The 23,713-nt window shown below is 43.5% G+C and overlaps 1 protein-coding gene across 5 annotated transcripts in view; it reads left to right on the top strand.

Moving 5' to 3' along the window:
- The window catches only part of CACNA1D (calcium voltage-gated channel subunit alpha1 D), a 318,247-nt gene that overhangs the window by 162,419 nt on the left and 132,115 nt on the right, over positions 1 to 23,713 (top strand). For 3 of the 5 annotated variants that reach the window (XM_055382671.2, XM_055382674.2, XM_055382669.2), the window contains exons 5-8: positions 2,345 to 2,487; positions 7,869 to 8,021; positions 8,556 to 8,752; positions 15,240 to 15,343. In XM_055382671.2, the coding sequence (XP_055238646.2) occupies positions 2,345 to 2,487; positions 7,869 to 8,021; positions 8,556 to 8,752; positions 15,240 to 15,343 (597 nt within the window). Of the gene's footprint in view, positions 1 to 2,344; positions 2,488 to 7,868; positions 8,022 to 8,555; positions 8,753 to 15,239; positions 15,344 to 15,927; positions 16,032 to 23,713 lie in introns of all 5 variants that reach the window. The other 2 variants (XM_055382670.2, XM_055382673.2) reach the window with 1 other exon arrangement.

Genomic DNA, 23,713 nt, shown 5'->3' on the forward strand with positions numbered 1-23,713 from the left:
ACTGGATTTTTCCATTCCAACAGTGACCTATTGCTTTTGTCAAGATTCCCAATAACCAAGACATTAAGAAAGTAATTGATATTTCTAAAATGTTAACTGTTAATGTGACCACAAGAGGACTCAGTGTGTCTGCCAGAGCTGAAGTTATTCCTTTAGAGAAAAGTTTGATCTAAGCCAACTTTTATCCCATGCCTCTGAATTTTCAATAAAGATATATTTCAAGCATTCAGGCTCTAAAGCTTTTTTTTGAAGAACGTGACTCCTCATTCTGGTGCTTCTGACTTTAGTCAGTTTAGACAGCTCCTTGTCTTTTTTCTCCCACCTTGGGGTAAACTTTTAATAACAATCTAGAGTCAGTTACTCCTTTCTCATCCTGTCCTTATCTCTTCAGGCCCATGGCACTTTTTTTTTTTTTTGAGAGGTGTGGTGGTGAGGAACAGAATCACAGAATATTAGAGTGGAAAGGTCATTCTCTGAGTCGTTAAATCCAGTTTTGTCATTTTATAGAGAGGAGAACTGAGGCCCAGAGAAGGAGAGGGACTTTCCTAATATCTCATAACTCTTAGGAGTGGAAACCAGCCCCAGCCCCTTGCAGCCCTGCACTGTCTGGGAACACAGCCTGCTTCTCTTTCTGACTTGGCCTCTTTGGTGACAAGAGAGAGACATTTTTCATGTGTTTTCAAGGACATTGCTGAAGAACAAGGAGTAAAGGGACCATGACGTATATGTTGCAAAACACGGATACTTGAAAGCAGTCTTCAGTCACTACCTGCATAAATTACTTTGCTAACCCTTTGGGATGAAAATTCCTGTGGCTTGCACATTTCAGGAGAGTTTGAGGTTTTCTTTCTTTCTTTTTCTTTGTTTTTCTGAAGCTATGAATTTGTTTTGGAGGAGAGACTTTTCACTTTAGCCTTGCTGCAGGGATTTACAGTAATCTTTTAAAAACTATGCTGAAGAGAGAGAAGCCTGTCATAAATTTGATCTATTTCCTCAGTCATAACTAGGGAGAGCTCACCATCTGAAGCTTTGTAAAGGTAGAGACCGGGCTTGTTTTCCCTCCTGGCTGGGTTCGTTGCTAATTGCTGTACTGTTATCAAAACAAAGGGCTGATCTATAAATGCCCCAGAACTACACAACTATACCCAATCAGGGCTGTAATCAGACCACCCGATGTTTTATGGACTTGGTGTCTTGGCAATCCAGAGGCACGCCAGTGGGGGCAGTTTCTGCTTTGTCTGCTCATTAAACTTTGGACACCTTTTCTTTGTTGCTGGGCCAGTCATTCCCACAATCTGATTGGCCAGAGTTGATGCTGTTTGAAATGGACAAATTTTATACTTACTCTGAAAAACGAGCAATAATTCCAAAGAGTATTTATTTAAAAGAGCAAAAGTCACTGTTAAATGAGCAGATTGCCTGAAAATAGATTTATCTGAACGTTCTGAGACTAGGAAAAAATTTATTGTGGCTGCCAGGTACAATATTATTCACATTTCAAAAGAGAGAATGATGATATTAATACCTTACCTTAGGTAACTGCCTTTAGCCTTTGCACAGCTCCTTAGTATCTGTGATTTACATCCTCCAAATATCCCTATGAAGGTGAAGGTTGGGGTGTGTGTGTTAGTGACTACATTGACTACATATAACATATTAAGATGTGAGACTTTGAAGTCATTCATTGATTGATTCATCAGATATTTTTGGAGTACTTCCTATGTATCAGATACTGTAATAGGCACTAGACTAGAACAGACCACATGCACAAATGAGCAGAACAGACTAAAACTCCTTGCTGTTACAGAACCTGCATTCTAGTGGGGTCCACATGCCTGTGTTTACATGTGTTGCTGCTAGTTGTGTGACCTTGGGCAAGCTACTTATTCCTATCGAGTTTGTTTTCTCGTGTGTAACATGGTGTTCATAATTCCTGCTGCATAACATTTTGTGAGAATTAATGTGACAATGTATGTGCAGTGCTTAGCACATAGCAAGTGCTCATGAATGGTAGCCACCAAGATGACTGTTGTCGTTTTAGTTTGCAGCAGTTCCACTTGTCATCATTGAGTTCCCAGGGAGTCCCCTCTTCTTTGGGAACAGACTTGCTCTTTGTTGCTCCATTGCGATAAAAAACAGATGGGGTTAATCCCTGTCCCAATCATTTTGGAGGTGGCGTCGTTTGTATTCCAATTCCACAGCCCAGTTCTTGTCTTTGTCTTCCTTTTATTTAAGCAGCAGCCACACAGAATTAGCCCTTTTCAAAAATAAATACAATTATCATCCTGTTTTGCGTCCCTGGGGTGACAGACTCTAACATTTCTTTCTCTTTCTCTTCTTTCAGATTGTTTAGTGTAATTTTGGAACAATTAACCAAAGAAACAGAAGGCGGGAACCACTCAAGCGGCAAATCTGGAGGCTTTGATGTCAAAGCCCTCCGTGCCTTTCGAGTGTTGCGACCACTTCGACTAGTGTCAGGAGTGCCCAGTAAGCACTTATTGTTTCCTAGAGTCAGGAGTGTGCTGGTTTTTTCTTCCAGGTGGGTCTCAGAATCATTGGTGCTTTGAGGTGAGTTGCTCTGTGCCAGCCAGGGGTCAGCAGACGACCATGGCCTCCTTCACAGTTGACAGGACACTTTGGCTTGCACTGTCACATTGGATCCCCATGACAGAATGGCAGGCAGTTATTGTCATTCTGATTTTGTGGACGAGAGAATCTTCTCTTGCAGAAAGACAAGGTGTTGGGGTGAGACCTTGGGTTCAAGCCTTTAATTCCAGTCTATTTTTCCTCTCTGGCACCATGCTGCCATCCACCCCTCCACTCCCAGGCCTGCCCCTCTGAAAGTGGTGGGTTTGTGGATGAGGGTGTTGGAGTACTTAGCTGCCTGCCTTTTTTTTCCCCCCCAAGTGGGGAGCATCAGAGGGATGGACTCCTGGAAGCTCTGATTAGATCCTCTACTATCAGGAACTGTGCTACCCAGCTCTGGGGGAAGGGATGAATGCTTCACCTGTCTTACCTGGATACAGGGCACAGGAGTACCTGCCTTGAAGGCTGTTGTGAGAACTGAGTGAGATAATGGAGGGAGAGCCCCTAACAGGATGTCTGGAGCACAGAGACTCTCAGTGGGTGAGAGAGAGAGTTTTAGCCGTTAGGCCCTACCATACCACTCAGTGCCAGGCCCCAGTGTGCTTCTGGCTCCAGGCCCCCAGGCCAGGTTAAATCATACCTGAGTTGGAATAGATGCCCTGTCTGTGCCCTGGCCAGCAGCTGCAGCCTCTTATCCTTCCATAAGGTGTTTGGGGTTGCCTCACTGGGCTCTGCCCCTGATAGGACTCCTGTGTTGGGGACTTCCATGGGTAGAAGTCCTAACACCTTTCTGAGGGCTGGTGCCTCTGAGCAAGAATATGGGATTGCAGGGTGTGCCTGTTTTTCACAACTCATAAAGCCATCAGAAGAACACAGATCACATTTTTTGCCTCTCCAGAAGTTCTTCATGAAATTTTTATTAAATTTGTTGGCACTTAGAATGCACCAAAAATCCTCTGGAAAAAAAAATTTCCAAATTTAACATTTTAAAATGTAGGAAGTGGTGTTTTATGTGTACTTGTTTTTCCAGATGGTTCATTTATTTTCATTGAAAAAGATCAGCACAAGTCAAAACCACAGAACTGTGTGGAATCAATTGAGAAAAACAGAAATACCTTGGAAATGACTGGCTCTGTTAAGTGTAACACGATTAAATGAGAAGTTCAGTGAGCAAACATGTTCTTCCAGATTTAGTTGTTATAGCTTAATCTAATTTCAAAGTAACCACGACAGCTTTTTCCCCCAAAGAGCAAATAACAGGACAGCCTGTCTATGGTATGTGTTGTGTGCAGACTTTGGGGGCTGTGGCTGTGTGCGTGTGTGCGTGCGAGCTTCTGGCCAGTGAAAAATCCAAGAACTCACATAGCATTGTGTCTGCTTCCTTGGCTAATGAGGTTTTTACTAAACTAGTGCAGTGCTCCTAGATATTGAGAATTAGTTTTAAACTGTATTTCTTCCTTTCCCCAACAGACATCACTGTTTGAAATTTGATAGGGAGATTTGTATGTAACTCTCCCCCAGGTCAGCAGGGAAAAATGTGAGTCTGAGTCTTGTATGAGGACTTTTGAGCTTATATTTTTAACCACCTAGGTAGGGAACATCCCAGTCTCTCATCAAACTCAAATAGGCTTTTGAAGAAAAGGATCAGAGGTTGTCGGGTGTGCTGTTTCTAGTGCTGGTTGGCAGCCGTGGCCTGCTGATTTCTTCTCTAGTACTTGTAGTTGTTAAAAATGTCCAGGAATGTCTGACTGTTTACACTTATCTTGGAATTGTTTAGTCCCTGCTAAAGAGAATCCAGACTGTTCTGTAAGACATAGTTTTGTGTGCATGTGTGTATGGAAATATATATTCATTCAGTGAAAGGTAAATTTATTTCACAAGGTGGTGAATCAGGCATTTGTGGAGTTCTTAAGCACCCACATTAAGAGACTGAGGGAGAATGGGCAGGAACCGAGAACCCACCCTGGAGACTAGGCCTTCTGACCCCTGTGTTGACGTCCCCCATTCTCTCGACAGCCCCACGGCCTCAGCACTACTGTGCTGCTCACTGTTTAACTTCTTACCTTCTCTTTCCCTGTCCTTCCGTGTTGGACAGGGAAACATTTATCAAAGTTCAAGACCATCAAAGTGGAAAAGAATCCTAAAGATCATCTGGTCTACCTGCATCTTTTAGACAAGGAAAGTGAGGCCTGTTGGAGGTAGTGACTAATGTAAGTTCTCACAGCTAGTGAGTAGCCAGACAGAACCAGACCCACGATCTCCACATTTCTGACCCAGTGTTCTTCCCACTTCTGCCTCCTTGACTAGAGTCCCATGAGATCCACTGAGATCTACCGTACATGTTGAGTATGTACAAAGGAGCGGAATGCAATAAAGTATACATGTTCACAGTCGGATACAACTTTATCATCTCATAAATGTGACAAATCTGAAATACAGTAGTTACTCTAAATGTAAAAAATATTCACAAAGCTTACTGCCATGGAATTTAGAAGAGCTAACTGCTGGGAGTTCGTTTTGCATGGCCCATTGGTGTTTCAAGAAAACCAAAACAACGATAGAAACCTGGCCATGGGGATTGGAACGGGTGTCGCCTTTTCCTTTCCATGTGTTCCTTGTAGGAGGTAAAAATATTGAAAATCGTCCTAATTGATCATTTTTGAAAAAACCATGTGGACATTTACATATCCAAAGATGTAGCACCCAGAGTTTTAGTTGTAATAGAGGTTGTAGCAAGGCAGGGTCGTGCTGAGTCTGAAATCCTCTTACTGCTCTTCCCTCACTATCCTCTCCCCTGCCTCCTCCTGTGCTGCTTATCACGGTAAAGGTTTGTCATTATTGCTAAGTCTTCTCTTTGCTTGCTGTATTCTGGTTTCCGATGTAAGCATCTCAGCTTCTTGCATTCTTTCTTTCCTGAATATGTATTGGGAAAGTGAGATGATAGCAGAAGATGGAAAGTTTGAAGGTGGAGAGACAACAGGGAAGGACAGGGAAGGAGAAGGTAAGAAGGAAAAGAGTGAGCAGCACAGTCGTGCTGAGGTCACGGGGCCATGGAGAGGATGGGGGATGCCAACGCAAGGTCAGGAGGCCTGGTCTCCAGGGCAGGTTCTGGGTTCCTGCCCATTCTCCCTCAGTCTCTTGGTTCCTCACAACCAATCCTAATCCTGAGTGCTGCCCCCATCCTTCTTTTCATGACCTCTTTTTGTGTCCCTTGGCGGGTAGCCTTACCCACACTCTGGCACTGAGTATGACTCCATGGGTAGCTTCTATTAGGTTGGTGTGAACGTAATTGCGGTTTTTGCCATTGAAGGTAATGGGTCTGAGTCTGAGGATTTCAGACTCAGCAAGACCCTGTCTTCCTAAGACCTCCATGGCAGCAAAAGTTTTAAATGTAGGAAATAATCGTCTCTCTCTCTCTCTCTTTTTTTTGGAGACGAAGTCTTACTCTGTCACCCAGACTGGAGTTGCAACCTCCGCCTCCCAGGTTCAAGTGATTCCCCCACCTCAGTCTCCCAAGTAGCTGAGACTACAGGCGCACACCACCACACCCAACTAATTTTTGTATTTTTGGTAGAGATGGGGTTTCATCATGTTGGCCAGGCTGGTCTCGAACTCCTGACCTCAAGTGATCCACCTGCCTCGGCCTCCCAAAGTGCTGGGATTACAAAGTGCCCACCTCACAAGGGCAGAAGTAATCATTTCTCATGTGCTTGTCTCTCAAGACCACATTTCAGCTTCAGGACACATCTACCTTAATATTACATAATACCAACATCATACTTAACAAGGCTCAAGTCAGTCTCAACCTCCCCCTTCCCCTCCCACCTTCCTCATTCCTGGAGAACCTCCCTTTGGAATGCTTAGTTTTGTTGGGGACACTGGGATTTTGCCTCAAGACCCTGGCTCAAATAACTGGTGTGCTCCATAGGTACCTTCCTCTCATTCTGACTCAGTTGCTGAGTTCTGGTCTCATCCTGATCTTCACCCTCACCTACCCCAGCATTCTTGAACTACCTCTCTGTGTGTCTGGCCTGCTGCTGTCCTGTTGGTCTTTCTAAAGCAGCTGCCTTTTGCTAGTGATCTAAAGTTTGGCTTCATGACCTGGATTCAACACCCACAACCCTGGCTGCAATCTACTTTTCTTTCGTGATTTTCTTTTCCACTAACCACCAATCAAGACTCATCACCCTCAAGCCCATACTGTGCTACTCTCCTCTGTGCTTTTGGTACTATGTTCTTCTTCCCTGAAGTTGCCTCTCTCCCATGCCCACCTGTGGAAATCCACCCCACCTGGCCTTTGGGCTGTGCCCAGAGGGAAGCTGCCTCAGGACCCTTTCTTCACCCCATTCATCCCTACTTGTCACCTGCATGGACCTTGGGGGACTGAACAAAGGATGATGAACATGGGAATAAAGACAAAGACAAAAGAGTATATTTGGAAGAAGGGGTCAGGGGGCTCCTTGCTTCTAGTGAACAAGAGCCCTGAGCTTCAGAGCCTTTCACATTTTACTAGGTAAAGGAGATAGGGAGAGAGGGGAGTGGTTGTCGGTCAGCAGCTTGATTTACAGCAGACTTGCAAGACTGCATTCTTCTAACAACAGGCTCTAGATGTCCCAGTAGATAACCTCAGTGAGCACGGTGCCAGGGAGTGATTGCCCTCAGCAAACCTGGCGGTAGGCACAGTCGTGAGTTTGCCCACATCCTGCATTCATGATAAACAGTTTGCTGTTTGATCATATAGCCTCCAGTGGAATGCTGAGTTGGTCACAATCCCTTTGGCCTTTTCAACTCCCAGCACCTATTAATTTTAACTATTGGGATATTTATATAGCGTCTATGTGCTACCCCAGGGTAGAGTTATTTGTGTTTAATTCTATGTCTCCTAGAATATAATTTTTTGAGGGAAAACATTTTACATAAACCGTCTTCATATTGCTCCAAAGCACCAAACCTTATGATTTCCACGTGGTAGATGTTTAAGAGATTTTGTCAGATGGATGAAGAAATGCATAAATGAATGATGAACTTTGACATTGGGCAGTCTCCTCCCTAGGCCTTAGTTTTTCCCTCTGTCTAGTGAGGGAGTTTGACTAGATGATCCTTAAGGTTCCTTTTCAGTCTATCTCACATCCAGGCTTAATATTAATGAAAAGCTTTGAAATACCTCTTTGAATTTTATTACTATGTGTTCTAAGTAAAGGAGGCATGGTTAGGAATTATATATATGATTCATTGGAGTGTCTTCCTGGCTCACAAACTTATTTTTTTTTTGTCTTTCCTAGGTTTACAAGTTGTCCTGAACTCCATTATAAAAGCCATGGTTCCCCTCCTTCACATAGCCCTTTTGGTATTATTTGTAATCATAATCTATGCTATTATAGGATTGGAACTTTTTATTGGAAAAATGCACAAAACATGTTTTTTTGCTGACTCAGGTGAGTAATGAGAATTGTAGCTAACTTAACTTTAAAAATGTTTTGTTTTCCCCAAAGCAACTTTCATGGTTTGGGGAAAATCTAAAACAAAATAGGAAAAAAAATGCCCGATATACCAGCACATTTACTGAGCCAGTTCTCAGTGTGAGCTATGTTCAGAATAGATGAGAATTCAGTCTCCCTTTCCACCCCGATTTCCTGTGTAATGTGTCCTGGCAAACAAGATAAGAGACCTCCAAAGTAAAAACATGAGGCAAACCAACAGCATTGTGCTATCTAAGCCTAAGGAGGATGCTGTAAGCGCAGGTGCAGAGGAAAAGATCCATGGATGCTGACAAGAGGAAATGGCAGATTCCGCTAAGGAGGGAGCATTTGAAGGGAACCTTGAAGGACGAGCAGGATCCTGAGGCAACGCAGATGGGGCAGTAGGGTGTCCCAGGCTCTGGCAAGGGTTCTCACCTTCCGCTGGCTTGGATTTCCTGATGTTTCTGTCCTGAGCGGTACAGCCTGTTTGCTTGTTTGCTCTGTTTGCAGATATCGTAGCTGAAGAGGACCCAGCTCCATGTGCGTTCTCAGGGAATGGACGCCAGTGTACTGCCAATGGCACGGAATGTAGGAGTGGCTGGGTTGGCCCGAACGGAGGCATCACCAACTTTGATAACTTTGCCTTTGCCATGCTTACTGTGTTTCAGTGCATCACCATGGAGGGCTGGACAGACGTGCTCTACTGGGTAAGTACCCTAGGGAGAGAGTTTATGGAGTGTTCTTTGCTTGGATAAGTGGGTTTTGTGAGCTAGAGCCACTGGAGAGGTGGCTGGAAAAGAAACCCTGAAGTCAGTTATTTGGGAAGAGAAGCAGATGCTGTCTTTACCAGCAGTCTTCATCATCCTGCTCCTCGAGGGCCTTAGTTTCAGTTGCAGGAAGCTGCTGCACGATGTTGGCTTCTGGCTTTAGTCCTCTACTTCCCAGTGCTGCCTGAAGACCTGGTGCCAAGGGTGCCCAGTGGTCCCCTTTGGAGGAACTCCAGGAAGCCAGGGTTATCCTGATTCAACTCTTAAGAGAGCCAAAGGGTCACTTTCCAGGTAAGGAGGCTCCTGGACTGCCACAGGCTAAAGTTAATCATTTATACATCAAGGCAGGTTGCTCTAGTAGTTCCTAAAGGGAAGAAAGGGAATGTAAATCGGATCCCTTTCATGCTTTCCATAACTCAGTATAACCTTAAACCCAATGTGAGTTTCTCCCATGATAATATTTCCCATTCTTTAGTATTACTATAAATCATCCCAGCACAAAACCTTAGCTGTCTTCCTTTCTATTTGAAGCTACAGACCTCTGGCAGAAAGGGTAGGAATGGCACGTAGACTTCCAGGGCTGGTGGACCCATCCAGCCTGCCATGAAAACAGTTGGACACTCTTTCAAGGCGAGGGTCTGATTCCTCTTGTTCCTGATAGAGCCAGAAAGATTTGCTATATAAAAATAAGTGCTATAGCATTTTAACAGCCATTTCCCAGGGCTGAGTTTGTTAGAATGCAAATAAAGCTCACAGAAGTTTAGAAATTGTTTTTCATGGTATAAGAGTTGCTGGTAAAGACAGCTAACATGTAGATTTTGAGCCTAAATCCAAGTCCAAAGGGGAGTAACCAGGATTCCAGTCATGAGTTGTTAAAAGGAAATTAGTAATAAAGTACTTCTGAAATCAGCAGCTTTTAGACAGAAGGCCTGTAAATTGATAAGTAGCTTCTGGTAGTTTCTAAATTTTAGATACTTTTCAGGATTTCCTATACTCCATAACTTCAAAGAATGTAACATATAATGGTTATAAATAGGTTTTTGCTTCCCTTCAGCAGCTCACAGGATTGTAGATGTCCCTATATATTTAATATGAGGCAAAGAAGTTATATTTTTATCTTTAATCCCCAAAGTCAGTCTAGTTTGATCAGGTTTAAGCATCACCAACATGTTATATCTTGTTTTTCCTACTTCCCTTTCTTTTTCTGATTGTCATAGGAGTGTGAGAGTGTGTGTGTATGCGTGTGTGTGTGTGTGTATGCACGTCTGTTATTTATATTCATAAAACAATGTCTTTTCATGAAGAGGAAGGAGGAGGGAGATGATATTGGCTGAGCCAGGGGCATGGCTTCTGTATGCAGGAGGGCCCTCAGGTTAGGTGAAGCATTCATTTTCGCTATTATTTCCTAAATTGCAACTTCAAGTCAGATTAGTTGAGATCTCAATTCCAGTCTTCCCTTGAAGTTTTTCATAAATAGAAAAAGCATCATCAAAATAGCCCAAACTGATACTTCCCCTCCCCAAACAGTACATAAAACAACATTTTGATTTTTTTAAAAATCAAAATCTGTGACTCTTCTCAGCTTTGTTTTTCTCTCTATTGACATGGTGAATTGTCAACTGCAGAGCCAACATGCCTTGACTAATGAACAATTTTATACTTTATGTTATATTCCTTCACATCGATTCTCAGAATTTTCCTGTTGCCAAGCAAGTGTAAAACCTGGGAGTAGATGATTAAAGGAGAGGGAACTTCAGGCTCCTAGAAACGAAAGTTTCCACTTACTTTCCTGAGAAGGTTTAAATATCATCTAGGATGATATAATTATTATTTTTATTATTAATATGACAATCACGTGGTTAATACTTTGACAGTATAATTGCGTTCTCCATAAATTACACAGCATCTTTATTCTGGTGGGGATCTCAAACCATTCATAAACTTTATCCCAGTCTGTATCCCTTTATAGAAGGTCTGGGATCTTGAAGATGGAGACAGTGGCATAGAGACCATGGAACATTCCCTGGGTTCTACAGCAAATGGTTGTGGTCCTTGATCTAGAACAGTGGTCTATAAACCTTTTCATAAGGGGCCAAATAGAAAATGTATTTGGCCTTGCAGGCTACATGGTCACCTCAGCAACTGTTCAGCCCTTCCACTATAGCTAGGAAGTAGCCATGGGCAATACATAAGCAAATGGATGTGGTTTTATTCTAATCAGACTTCATTTATGGACCCTGAAATTTGAATTTTGTATGACTTTTCTGTGTCATGAAATATTTTGCTTTTGATTTTTTCCCCCACCAACCATTTCAAATTGTAAAAATCAATTTTAGCTTGAGGCCATATAAAAGCATACAGCAAGCTGGATTTGGTCTGCAGGTCATGCTGTGGGACCCCCTGGCCTAGACTAGAACCCAGCACTCTTTCCTTGGCATTCTTCCACCTGTCAGCAGTTGATGAATCCTTCCAGAACACTAGGGGGCAGCTAAGTAATGTCTTCCCGACTGTTCTCTAAGATTTTACTCTCTGAAACACATCAGGATTGTTTTTAATTACCTGTTGATTGCATTTATTAGCTCATCATAGAGATAGGCAGGGGCCAAGGAACCAAGCCTTCCTAATATTTCATGGGCCACAGTCAGCTGGAAGCCACACCGCTGTGATACACAGCAGAACATCCGTGCCCAGCATGGTGCCTGGCACCGAGCAGGCACTCAATAAACACAAGGGATGGTCATCATCCTTCAAGTGTACCAGGCATATTGCCTCATTAGTGTAGATGTGCCATGTTTGAATATCTATTTTTATCCACAACTAGGGCATAAAGGGAACATCTTGGGAGATAAAAAGAGATTAGATTTTAAATATTGACTACAAGCACATTTCTGAATCCTTTAGGCATTTACATATGGTGGACAAAGTCTTTGCAGGGCATTGTTTTGCATCTAGTCAAGTTTATATTCAGTCAGTGTTCTCAAGCTCATTTATGCCTTGCTTCTCACTAGTGTCTGGAAAATGTCTGGCAGGGTCTTGAGAAGGGAAGTAAAGGTGGGTCCAATATGTAGAAAGGCACACTTAGAACAGAACTATTTGGATGTGTGGGAAGTGGGATCATTAAGTTCTGGTGGAAAGAAACCTATGGTAGAGTTCTTTGACAAAGTGAGTTCCATAAATATAATTGAGCTGTTGTTTGACTCACATGTGAGTGTTTGTTGCTCACAGAGGCAGTAGGGTGTAGGGCAGGGAAAGAGTGTTTATTTAGGCTGGTTGTGTGACCTTGAGTAGTTCATGGAACCTCTCTGGGCTTCTCAAGATGCAGAAATAAACTTACATGATTTAATTTTTCCCTTCAACTTAGAGGAAATTTTTTTTCCTTCAATTCAAAGAAATTGTTTTTAAATGCAGGAAATAAAAAGTATTGGTTTCAGGAGACAGCTATCCAGATAAATAATTTCGGTGTCTTGTCTTAGCACCAAGCTCTTTTCTCAGTGCACACTCCTATGGAGGTGCTGGCTGTCAGACCTTCATGGGAAGTACTCATGGTCAAGCTGACAGTCTCCTTCATTCAGGGCACCTAGGAAATCTCTCTGTAACCAGCCGAGGGCTTGCCTTTTTCTTATTGCATGCTCTGGGGTGTTAAAACCAGTATACCAAGTTTCCAGAAGTGTTTTCAGCAGCTAGAAAAACAGCCTTGCATTGGTCTATAACTTGAGACATGAATATGCATTTCAACCTTTTATTTTTATTTTTTAAATTTTTTTGAGACGGAGTTTTGCTCTGTCGCCCAGGCTGGAGTGCAATGGCGTGATCTCGGCTCACTGCAACCTCTGCCTCCGGGGTTCAAGCGATTCTCGTGCCTCAGCCCTCCCAAGTAGCTGGGATTACAGGTCCTTGCTACCACGCCCAGCTAATTTTTGTATTTTTAGTAGAGACGGGTTTCACCGTGTTGGCCAGGCTGGTCTCGAACTCCCAAACTCAGGGTGATCCACCTGCCTTGGCCTCCCAAAGTGTTGGGATTGCAGGCGTGAGCCACTGCACCCGGCCCATTTCAGCCTTCTAAAAGAAGGAAAACTGAAGCTAAAAAGAAAATTATTTCCTGGGCACCAGATGACACCCCTTGATGACTTTGATATAAGTTTTTAAAAAATTAATCTAAATTGAAGTCTTTCAGTGGAAGCCAGTTTCTTCATTGTTGATAAAGACCATACAGGCAAAATCCCAAGCAGTCTCTATTTTCACGTGGGTATTTTTGGGAACAGCTTTCATGTTCTGATTTTTCTTTTGTATATGGTAAGATCCAAGAAATGCTTGGCTCTGAAAAGGGACTTGGATTGAGAAGGGTTCAATGGGAGCAAGACCGTTCTCAGAGCTGAAGCTTGTCTCTCTTGCCCCACCTTCTGACTTAGAGATTTGGAATCTCCAGTGGACTGTATTCAACTCCAGCCTTCCCCTCCAGGCCTCAACTGTCATTCCAAGTGATACTTCTGATTTGAGCAAATGTGAATCTGATGAACACCTACTCCCAAGAAATTAAAAGGGTTTTAAATTTTTTAAAGGAAAATTTTCCCTCCCAAGTGGAGAAGACAGCTGTTTCTAGAGCCATTCTCTGGAACACCAGACTGAGGCCTGAAGGAGGGTTGGTGAAGCAGATGGCTCAGCAGATGACGGTTGCTAGGGTCATGGAAGAGTGAGGTTTCCTGATGGGAGCCCTGGACCTGTCCGCCCTCCCGTCACCTTGTTGGGCACCTTCTCCCCTGCTGCATGCACCTCTGTTCCAACACAGAGGGAAACAAGCCCAGATGGGGCTCTGTCTCAGGTGCTGACCCAGGCCAGGCACAGGCCACCACACCAGGCAGCCAGTTCCTTCTTCATATATGGGGTTTTCAGTAAGTTTAGTGGTATAGTTGCTCTGGATGAATTACCCTCTGCCTTCCTGCTGAAATTAGTTTATCCAACTTAATTAGATCAACAATTGCAGCCACAGCCCAGGCTCATTCATTACTCTAATTGCCAATGTAAGATGTGCAGACTGATATGAGTTCTATTAAGCACATCAATTTTCATGTGGCCAAACAGGTGTTTCATAAGGGATTTAATGCCCTCTCCCTAGACTTCAGCAACAGATGTTAGGTAATTTTTTTTTAATGTTCACTTTCCCTATTTGGCTTCTCGAGGCAAACATTGTGAAACGCACAAGCCTCATTCTGTAAAGTTAAAACCTGGAGCCAGATCATATGCAGGAAAGCACATGCTTAACACCCTAAGGGCTTGCACCTGCAAGGCAAGAGCGATGGCTCTATCCAGACTGTTTGCAATTCTCATTGGCTGAAAATTCTGGGTGTTGTGGCAGGGTCATACCTTGGGCCATCCATTCTGTCCCCTGACTGGTTCTTAGCACCTCCTTCCTGGGAAAGGTGTTTTGCTGAATTTAACACTGACCTGTGCTGCTGGAAAGTTCCATCCAGCTGTGATCCTTAAAGCACCTGTTTGCTCTAGCTTCCTTTGGCCAGGTCTGCCAGGGAGACTGTGTCTGAATGTGCAGCATGAGCTTGTCCGGGAATAGGGGAATGGGGTTCCTCAGGCCACACCCTTTCACCTCTAAACCCAGTCAGCTCACAGCTGGAGCCAGTCTCCCAGGGGGGTCATCTAGATCAAAGCTAAGTGTGGAGAATAAGGGCTGCTTGTCCTTTCTGTGGGTGCAGCTAAGAAAAAGCCCATTCCCCAAAGAGCCCGTGACTTGTGTCAGCTAGTTGACCTTGAAAAAATTTCTTTTTCACATTCATTTTGCTGCATTCATTTTGTTTGCACTCACAGGTTGCAGATAATCCAGATCTAAGGTGGGTTTGGTTTCCTTGGGTAGGTTGGTTTCCAGTAGAAGATGATTTTAGGAGTTTTTAAAAAGAGTTTATAGAGTCAGATGGTACAAGTTTGTCTCTATAATTAAGACTTTTCCGCCATCACAAACTTTAAACACAAAGTCTAAAATCTTGGGCAGCATAGAAAATAGGTTCTAGCTAAGCAGGAGTTTTGTCCTCTACCAAGACCTTTCCTGAAAATCACTTATCAAGACAGTTTCCTGTAAGAAAAAGCCATATCCCAGCTGATTTTCCTTCCTGGGGCCAAAATCTGCTATTATTCGGCCTGAAAGCCTTGATGACTCTGTGTGTGTGTGTGTGTGTGTGTGTGTGTGTGTGTGTGTGTGTGTGTGTGTGTGTGTGTGTATGGATGCTTGTGTGTGTGTATGGGGAATATGTGATTAATGTGTGTTGGCTGCTGTTGTCTCTGATTTGGCTACTGTTGTTTCTGATTTAAATCTAAGTAAATGTTTAATTAAATATATAGAATGCTGTCTCTAATGTGACCCTCTCTCCTTATTAAATCCTCTTATTAACCCACTCCTATGAGACCATCTTATTTCTTGCAGATGAATGATGCTATGGGATTTGAATTGCCCTGGGTGTATTTTGTCAGTCTCGTCATCTTTGGGTCATTTTTCGTACTAAATCTTGTACTTGGTGTATTGAGCGGGTAAGCTACACCTCTTTCATCTTGAAAGCAGAGTCCTGAGGACAGTTGCCAAGACCACACAGGCTTTGCTGGATGAGGGCCGCCAAGAGGGGTTGCCAGACGTTTTATATGTCCTCTGAGATGCTTTCTTTTCTGCTGAGGCTTCCCAAATCAAGCTGTTTCCTGGAACCTCACCAGGCTTCATGAAGGAGAACTATAGAACGATTATTGACCAGAAATTAATCAGCATTGTTGCTTGAGATTTAAACAATTTCCATAGCATGCCCTTTTTTTGTCTGTTCTAAAGTGAGATACATTTATAATTGCTTTATTTGTCTAGATCCAAATATAATGCAGATTAATCGTTATAAAACGATAGCAAAATGAGCTGGATTGGGTGGGCTTTTGGTAGGCCCCATTTGTAGATTTCAGCCGCTGAGCTTGTCCTTATTTGCAGAAAAAAAAAAAAAGGGAAGGACCTAGGCCCAGTCCCTGTCCTAGGAGCACTAACCTTCAGCAAAGCACTGAGAGGTCTGGCAGCTGCAACTGGGGCTCTGCTCTTTAGTAAATGGATAACTGATAACTGATCTCCTTACATTTTACAGGTAAATGATGCGATAGGATGGGAATGGCCATGGGTGTATTTTGTTAGTCTGATCATCCTTGGCTCATTTTTCGTCCTTAACCTGGTTCTTGGTGTCCTTAGTGGGTAAGCAGTTGGATCCGTGTTGCACCTTCTCCTGCTGCCACGTGTGAGGCAACTCTGCGTGTCTCCTAGCTGCTCCCTGACAGCTTCTCTGCATGTGTTTCGACTCTGATGTCCTCTCAGTGTGTTGCTTTTGGATTGAACTGTGATTCTTTCTGCCTGTATCTGTCTGTGAGATTCCGTGTTTCCAATGCTTGCCAAACACTGTTAATTTAATGAAAACGTTCCCCCGAAGCCAGTTGTGTTAGTATGTGAACGTGTAGAGGTGGATTACAAGTGAGTTAAAGGAATTCCAGCCTTGGTCTCCCCCAGGAAAGAGGCTTTTGTCCCTTGTCATTTTGTGTCTATTAGTACATAACCCCTTGTCATTTTGTGTCTATTAGTACATAGCCTGGCCCCTTTAGGTCACCACAGTGCATTATAAATACTTCCAGGGGAGTTTTAGGTTTTACTGTGAAGGAGAAATAAGCCTCAAGCACATAAATACTGGACAGTTTCAAAATCTTCCTTAGATTGGGATTCTTTATTAGCTTGGTGTTCTAGTGCTGTCATTGTGAGAACTGTCCCTGTGATTCAGTTTTAACCGAAACTTATAGAATCCTTCTCTTAATGCAGAGTGATGATCGACTTTTGTGCACACATTTCCCATGGCCTTACAGAGACCACGTCATTCAGTCACGATTTTTGAAGTTTACTTGTTTATCACTTCCTCTCTATGGATTGACTCTCCATAAAGAGAATGCAGCAGATTCTGGCCTGGAAAGGGAACTCCTTATGTTGCAGGCTCTGCCTTGCCCGTAGCTGGAGATGCCATCCCAGAACCCTTGTGGGCAGCCCTGCATCCACACCGCCTCTCAGACACCCCCAGAAGGTGGGGTGCTACAGAGAAGGGAGCTGGGGGCTGTATGGCTCTCTCACAATCAGGTCCTTCATACAGCCATTGCCGGGTTGTGGGGGGCAGGCAGGATACCAGGAGGCCAAGAGGGGCCCACGACTCCCAGAGGAGCCTCTGTCACTGCACTGCGCCCAGGCACCCTCAGGAAGTAGTGTTGATGGATTTGATTCCAGGCGAGTTTATCTCCTCCTCACTCACTTTATCTTGCTCTTTCCGAGGCTGTATCTCGGGGAAGTGATGTCTTCATGTATGCTGAGTTAGTGAAAGGCTTTAATCGCATTTTTGGAAACACTGCTTTTTCCAGAGCAGAAAGCAGAGTGCGTTTATCCATCTCGGCTTCCTTTCTGCATCTTCCCCTAAACCTGCCCTGGATTGAATGTAGTCAGTTCCACACTAGGGACGCATACTGTCACAGGAAGTCCCTATGTAGAGTTGGCCCAGGGGCCAGTGCCCCCCAGAGAGAGGGGTGGGGGCTGAGCCTGGGATGGGGCCACATAACCCTCCCCTGCCTGAGCCGCCTCCTATAGATGAGTGGCTCCTCAAGCCTCCGGCTCTTCCACCTCAACGTGAGAAATGTCTTTCTCCTAGTAAACCTCAGTGGCCTTAGGCTAGGGTTGGACATGTGAGGGTGGTGTCTATTCCTGGAGAAATAACATCGCATTTGATTTTGCCACAGGAGCTTTCTATACAAGGTTAACAGCAATCCTGTTGTGAATTCCTTGGCGCCTCATGTCTCCTAAACCCAGCTAAACTGACGGAGGCCATGGAAACCACTAATTTTAACAGTGCCGGTGACATCCCTTATCTTTTAGCTTTCCCAGGCAGGAACCGTTGCCCCAGCAGACATGATGAAGTAGAGGCAGGAGCCAGATCGTGAGGTGCTTAAAAAAAGAAAAGAGAAAAAGATGGGCGGGGGGGCTTCCCGCTATCACAAATGGGGATTAAACCTGCACCTCCGTGGGAGGTACCCAAAGCTGGAGGATAAAAAAGGTACACTCCTTCATGGAACAACCAGTTTACTGAAATATATTTTGGGGGGAAATAATTTTTTTAAAAAACATTTTTTCATCAAAACAAAACTTAGATCCCTGATGGAGGAGACTGGAAATGACACATGAAATTATAAAAGAAAACCCGAGACTTCCCAGCGATTTTTAACTGTCAGTGCGGGCTGTGCTCATACCCCTAGAGGCTGCACATGACCTCCTCTCTACTCCCCCAGAAGGCCTCCGGTAGGGCTGGTTTGGGTAAAGGCAGAACCATGTCTGCAAAGCACAGCCTCGCAGCTTTGTTCCTGATTTGGCCAGTATTTCCTGAGATCCTGTAGAGTGCCCGGCTCTGGTCCAGAGGCGAGGGGTGCCGGGATGTCTCAGACACAGACAGCGGCCTTGTGCTTAGGCATTCATTATCTCATGGGGTAGCCCATTTTGAAGCAGTGCAGAAGGGCACATATTCAGTAGAGGTGCAGACCCAGAGACTCTGTGAGCTGCCCTAGAGAGATGAGGAGGCATCTCCCCCGGAGACTGACGATGGGCTGGCATGCCTCCACCTTCGCCCCTCCGCCCCCCCAACCACCACCTTCCCTCTCTGCCTGCTACTCCCCTCTTACTTTCCCATTGATATTTTTGTTGTCGTTTAAGCAAATTATTATTATTTTTTAAATTTTAGCCTCAAGAGTCTTCATAATTTTTTAAGGGAACACTAGAGGTACTGCAAAACCAGAAGGATATAAATGTTGAGAGGAAGACGATTTGTGTTGCATAGACCCTGAGGGACTGTCAGACCAACACAAATGTAATCCCCTAAGCACTGAATTAAAACGCCCTCATTTTAGAAAGGCTGGTCGAGACCATGTGATTGCCTTCTCACGAGGAAATGTTAGATGGTGCTGTATGTCTTCAAGTCTGTCAGCCATTTGGAAATACCTGTATCTGTTTTTGCTCCTTGGCTCCGTCATGTGTGTGGCCATGCCATCCTATTGTATTCTTGAACAGACTTTAATCTGCACATTGGATTTGGTGTTTATTTGTAAAGTGTTGTAACACTGATGCTTTGGGAAAATCTTTGGTTTTATAACAGAGTCTTTTTTCCCTCAAGGTAAGTATCAAGTTTATGAACTGTAAACCCTATGCAGCCATGCATGAATATAGATGAATACTTCCGTCTCTGATCACAGTATTCTGTGGGAGGGGCTGAGAATGTCTATGTCTAATGTTGCAATTTAACCTTAAGTTGTCATTGAGGGTATGCTCCCATTATGACCAGGAATTGGAAAGAATGTCTTCTTTAAGTCTGCAATTCAGACATATTACACGTGGCCTTCTAGAAGTTTGGCAATTTTTCACTTTTCAAATTGTTAATTGAACTCCCTTTTGAGGTTTTCATCTTTAGAATCATGCTAGATTCCCAGGGGGACCATGGGGGTCATGGGTGGTAGGCTGGTTGGCTCTGCCTCCTTCTGCATTTCAGGGCCCACCTGCCACCAGCCATCCCTATGGTGGCGGTGTCTGAGCTTGCAAGATGGAGATGCCCTAGGCTCCCAGGATGTGGCTCCAGCCCCCAGGAAGGGGGCTGGAAGACTTGGGTTCCGTCCTGCTGGAGTCCCGCGTTCACTCGGGGACTTCACTGAGTTACCCTGAGCCTAAGTCTCTGTCCTTCAGGATATCAGCGATATCCTGTCTTGCCGTCTCCCACACAGGGTGGTTTTCAATCAGCTAATGACTGTAGAAGTGCTTCTAAAAATACACAGAGGGTTTTTCTAATTTAACATATCCTTATCTTAAATCCATGGATATCCCCCACTCCCCTCACTGGGTTAGGTGGGAAGGGTGCAGGGTACTCTTTGGAAATTCTGGAGTGTAGCATTTTCTGGATTTCCCAGCAGGTGGCCACACTTTACGCACACATCAACGTTGTACTCAGTGTCACCCAAGAGGTGGCTCTGGAGAATGTGGAAGCACTGTGTCAGCTGCAAAGTATTATGCAGGTCTAAATCATTGTTATTAAAGTTATATATTTGACAATGTTTTTTTGCACAAATTGAGGGGAACGGCATTTCTATTACATAGTGGTTAAGCACACCAGCTTTAGAATCAGACAACCAAGTCTTGAATGTTTGTTCTACCTTTTCCAGTGGTGAGATTTGGGGCAAGTTACTTACCTCTTTGAGCCTTACTTTCCTCATCTGTGAAATGGAGCTCATCACAGTAGCAGCTTTGTGAAGTTCAGTGAGGACTCAGTGAGCTGAAGAATGTAGAGGGCTTGGCCTATTGAAATTATGATAGTTCAGGAAGGGTGCATCTCTTCCTGGATTTGATGCAAGAAAAGAATCGAATCAATTCAGTCCTTTCAAACTAATTAATAATAGCTGGCCAAGATAGGTCTGTGTTAGTGAAAAGCCCAAGTTATATTTTTAAAATGTTTTATTATATATATAATGACATAAGCTACTGCTGACTAAAGGATATTACTACATAAACCCCCTCCTGGGCTTGCTTTAAAGAATAGATCAAAATCATTTATAATTCACTTATGAATTCAGACCTTTGGTTTTGGCAACAACTTATGAAAAATATTTGAAATACTTTGTTAAGTAGATCTTGTATGTTGTTAGGCAATAAATATTGTTATTAAACCCACTCTTATGACATAAAATTGAATGTAAACCCAGCCCAGGTCTATAAATTCAAAATCATACCAATTAATTTGTATTCTTGGTGTTCTAGTAAGTTCCAGATCCTACCAGATCACAGGTATCATTTTAAATCAATCCAATTTTGTATTACTATAGGCCTATTTATCTTTAGAAGTTTAAGGGAACATGGATGAAGTGAAGCATTATAGAAAACTGAAGGCAATTTTCAAACTAGTTTATGTTTTTGAATCTCACCTCCTACATCCCATTCTGGCTAATTGGATACCAGGGGCCTAGACAAAGACTCAGGCATGGCTACTTTTAGGAAGCTTTGGTTTCCTAAAGCAAAGATTCATGGGATGGAGAATGTGAAGAGGGAAGGTGGTGCTGGTGCCGGTGCCGGTGTACTGTGGACTGACTATACCAGAATTTTACATAGTGGAATCAGGTTTGGTCCATTTAAATTCATACTAGTAATAGCCAGACAATCTCTGATTTCTTCTACTTGAATGGTGGCTCAAGAGGCAAAACACACCAATAGATAGTAGTTGTATTACTTGTGAATATTTTCTAAGTGGAGACATATCCTCTGGGAATAGGCATTCTTATACATTTTTCATGACTGAGATTAGATTTTTCTCTCATTTGGCCAGGCACAGTGGCTCACGCCTATAATACCAGCACTTTCGGAGGCTGAGGCAGGTGGACCACCTGAGATCAGGAGTTTGAGACCAGGCTGACTAAGGCAGTGAAACCCTGTCTCTACTAAAAATACAAAAATTAGCCAGGCATGGTGGTGCATGCCTGTAATCCCAGCTACTTGTGAGGCTGAGGCAGGAGAATCACTTGAACCAGGGAGGTGGAGATTGCAGTGAGCCAAGACTGCACCATTGCATTCCAGCCTGGGTGACAAGAGCAAAACTCCATCTCAAAAAAAAAAAAAGATTTTTCTCTCATTCAACACTTTACCAGCATCTACTGACAGAAAATGGACAATTGAATTTCCTCCAATATATATACCTCTGATATGTCTGCTTTGTAAAAGAGTAGTGTAATTGCTTACAAAATTGAAAAGGTTGTTATTGGGGTCCTGGGGTAGCCAGGATATCGGCACGATTTGTCACCATATTCAGAATAAAACTGTACTGCAATAGTGAGTTAATTCCATATCTTGGCCAACAGAGAATTTTTGGCCAGTGGCTACTAAGGCACACGGAAGTCCAGTCTAAACGGGACAGGGGAGGACTCTTTGTAGATAGTTCTTATGATTAAAAAATAACTTCCTATGTGTTGTAGTGATGATTAAGCTGACAGAATGCTAAAGACACCCTTAATGATTACTTGTAGCAAAGTACTTCCCCACATTTAGCTGGATTTGTCTTTGGTTTGAAGAGGCTAATACGTGAAAGATTTGTTCACAGTTGGATGTCCCGTTTTCTGAACCATGAAGTAATATTGTGAATGGAGTTGAATGCTGAGGTTAGGGTGCCGGAAAGATTCAGGGTCCTTCAGTACCCTCACGTGGCTTGGCTTTGGTAGAACAAGAAACTAAGCTCTGATTTGGCTTTAAATGAGAGTGCTAAATTTCCTTTTTCTAATAAAGAACCTAGCTAAACATTTATATATACTTTTGAACACTGAACTTTCTTGTTGCAGAGTTAACAGCTGTTGGGGGTAGCTGACAGCTGGATCCTGGTGCTGTTGGTACCATGGTACCTGAAGTGCACAGGCTGGTAGCCACACCTGACATTAACAAGTGAGTGGTAACCTCTCTGCCGCTGGCTCGCAGCTACTGTTTCCATAGAAATGGCTGTCGGGATCAGTGGAAACGAGGTAAGTGAAAGTTTTCGCTGATCCTTGTTTCCATCAAGCTGACGTCTGTTTCCCTGGCAACAGCAGTGGACAGCAGCCAGGCGCTAGCAACAGATTCAGTAGAGCTCTCACTTGTCAGCTGTGGCTATCATCCGTTCCTGACCAAGTTCTTTTTTTTTTTTTTTTTTTTAATAATGTACAGAAAGACCTCTGAGGACCCAGGAGGCACCTCTGGCCACATGTGCCCTCCTGGACGCTCGTTTTGCAGATGGAGAGCTGTGTGCTGAGTTGACTTCTCTGTCCGCAGTTCCCCCTCCACCTGTGCTCTGGGTTGTTGATGTGCAGGTTAGAAAAGGGAGGTTGTTGAGGGTATTAGTGTTGCAGGGGAGGCTGTTGAATCTGTTGATCCCAAATCCTAGGGGAAGAGAATTCATTACAGTGCTTTCTTGCACAGACCCAGCTCTTTATAAAGCTGTTGCTACCTTAATAGTTGAAATTAAAGCCATAATTTTCCTGTGGTCCCTATTCAATTGGAGGCATTAACAATTGCCATTACTTTTACAATGAAAAGGATATTTAGGAGTTTAATAATTTGGCTTGTGAGAAACAAATTGATGATTGTCTCTAAGATGCTACTGTCAACATTATGCTTTTTTTCTCTTTTGTGTAATATTCTTTTACAGGATGGTAAAATTGCTTTTACAGAGATCAAATATTGGTATTGCAGGGCAGCTTGGTATACAAAGACCAGTAGATCTATAGTGTAGGGAACTCTTCCTTGTTAAAGTTCAACAGCTCCTTTTCTGGATTTCATTTTAATGTTTCAACAGATGTATGCACCCAAGCCCTAGCCCTAAGTATTCTCCACCCATATGAGACAGCATTCATGGTGCCACAGAGCAAAGGAGAGCCACTGTTACTGCCCTGGTGTATGAGATGAGAGGCATGGAATGAGGTGTTGGTTTTAAGCCCTTACTGATACCATTTATTAAAGAGATTTTCTCTGGAAAAAACAAAACAGCTTTGATATTCAGAGCTGTATTTTTGAGACTCAAATGAACATAAAGATCCACAGTCTTATGAGAATTTAGATCGGCTGCTAGAAGAGCATTGGAGAACCATGGAGTTTTGTCTTTGGAGGGCTTTCCGGATGACATTGTTCCACAGCTCTCTGGAAATAGGGCAACTGTGCTTGGCCTGGAGGCAGTTGAATTTGATATAACAGACGAATAAGAAGCAGAAAATCCTGCTGGATCCTTTTTTCTCCCTCTCTCTTAACTTCCTAAGAATGACTTATTCATTTAATGAATTTTTTTCAGTTCCTACACAGTGGTAGATGTATGC

The sequence above is a fragment of the Gorilla gorilla genome, chromosome 2 (assembly GCF_029281585.2).
Source record: "Gorilla gorilla gorilla isolate KB3781 chromosome 2, NHGRI_mGorGor1-v2.1_pri, whole genome shotgun sequence".
Lineage (NCBI taxonomy): Eukaryota > Metazoa > Chordata > Mammalia > Primates > Hominidae > Gorilla > Gorilla gorilla.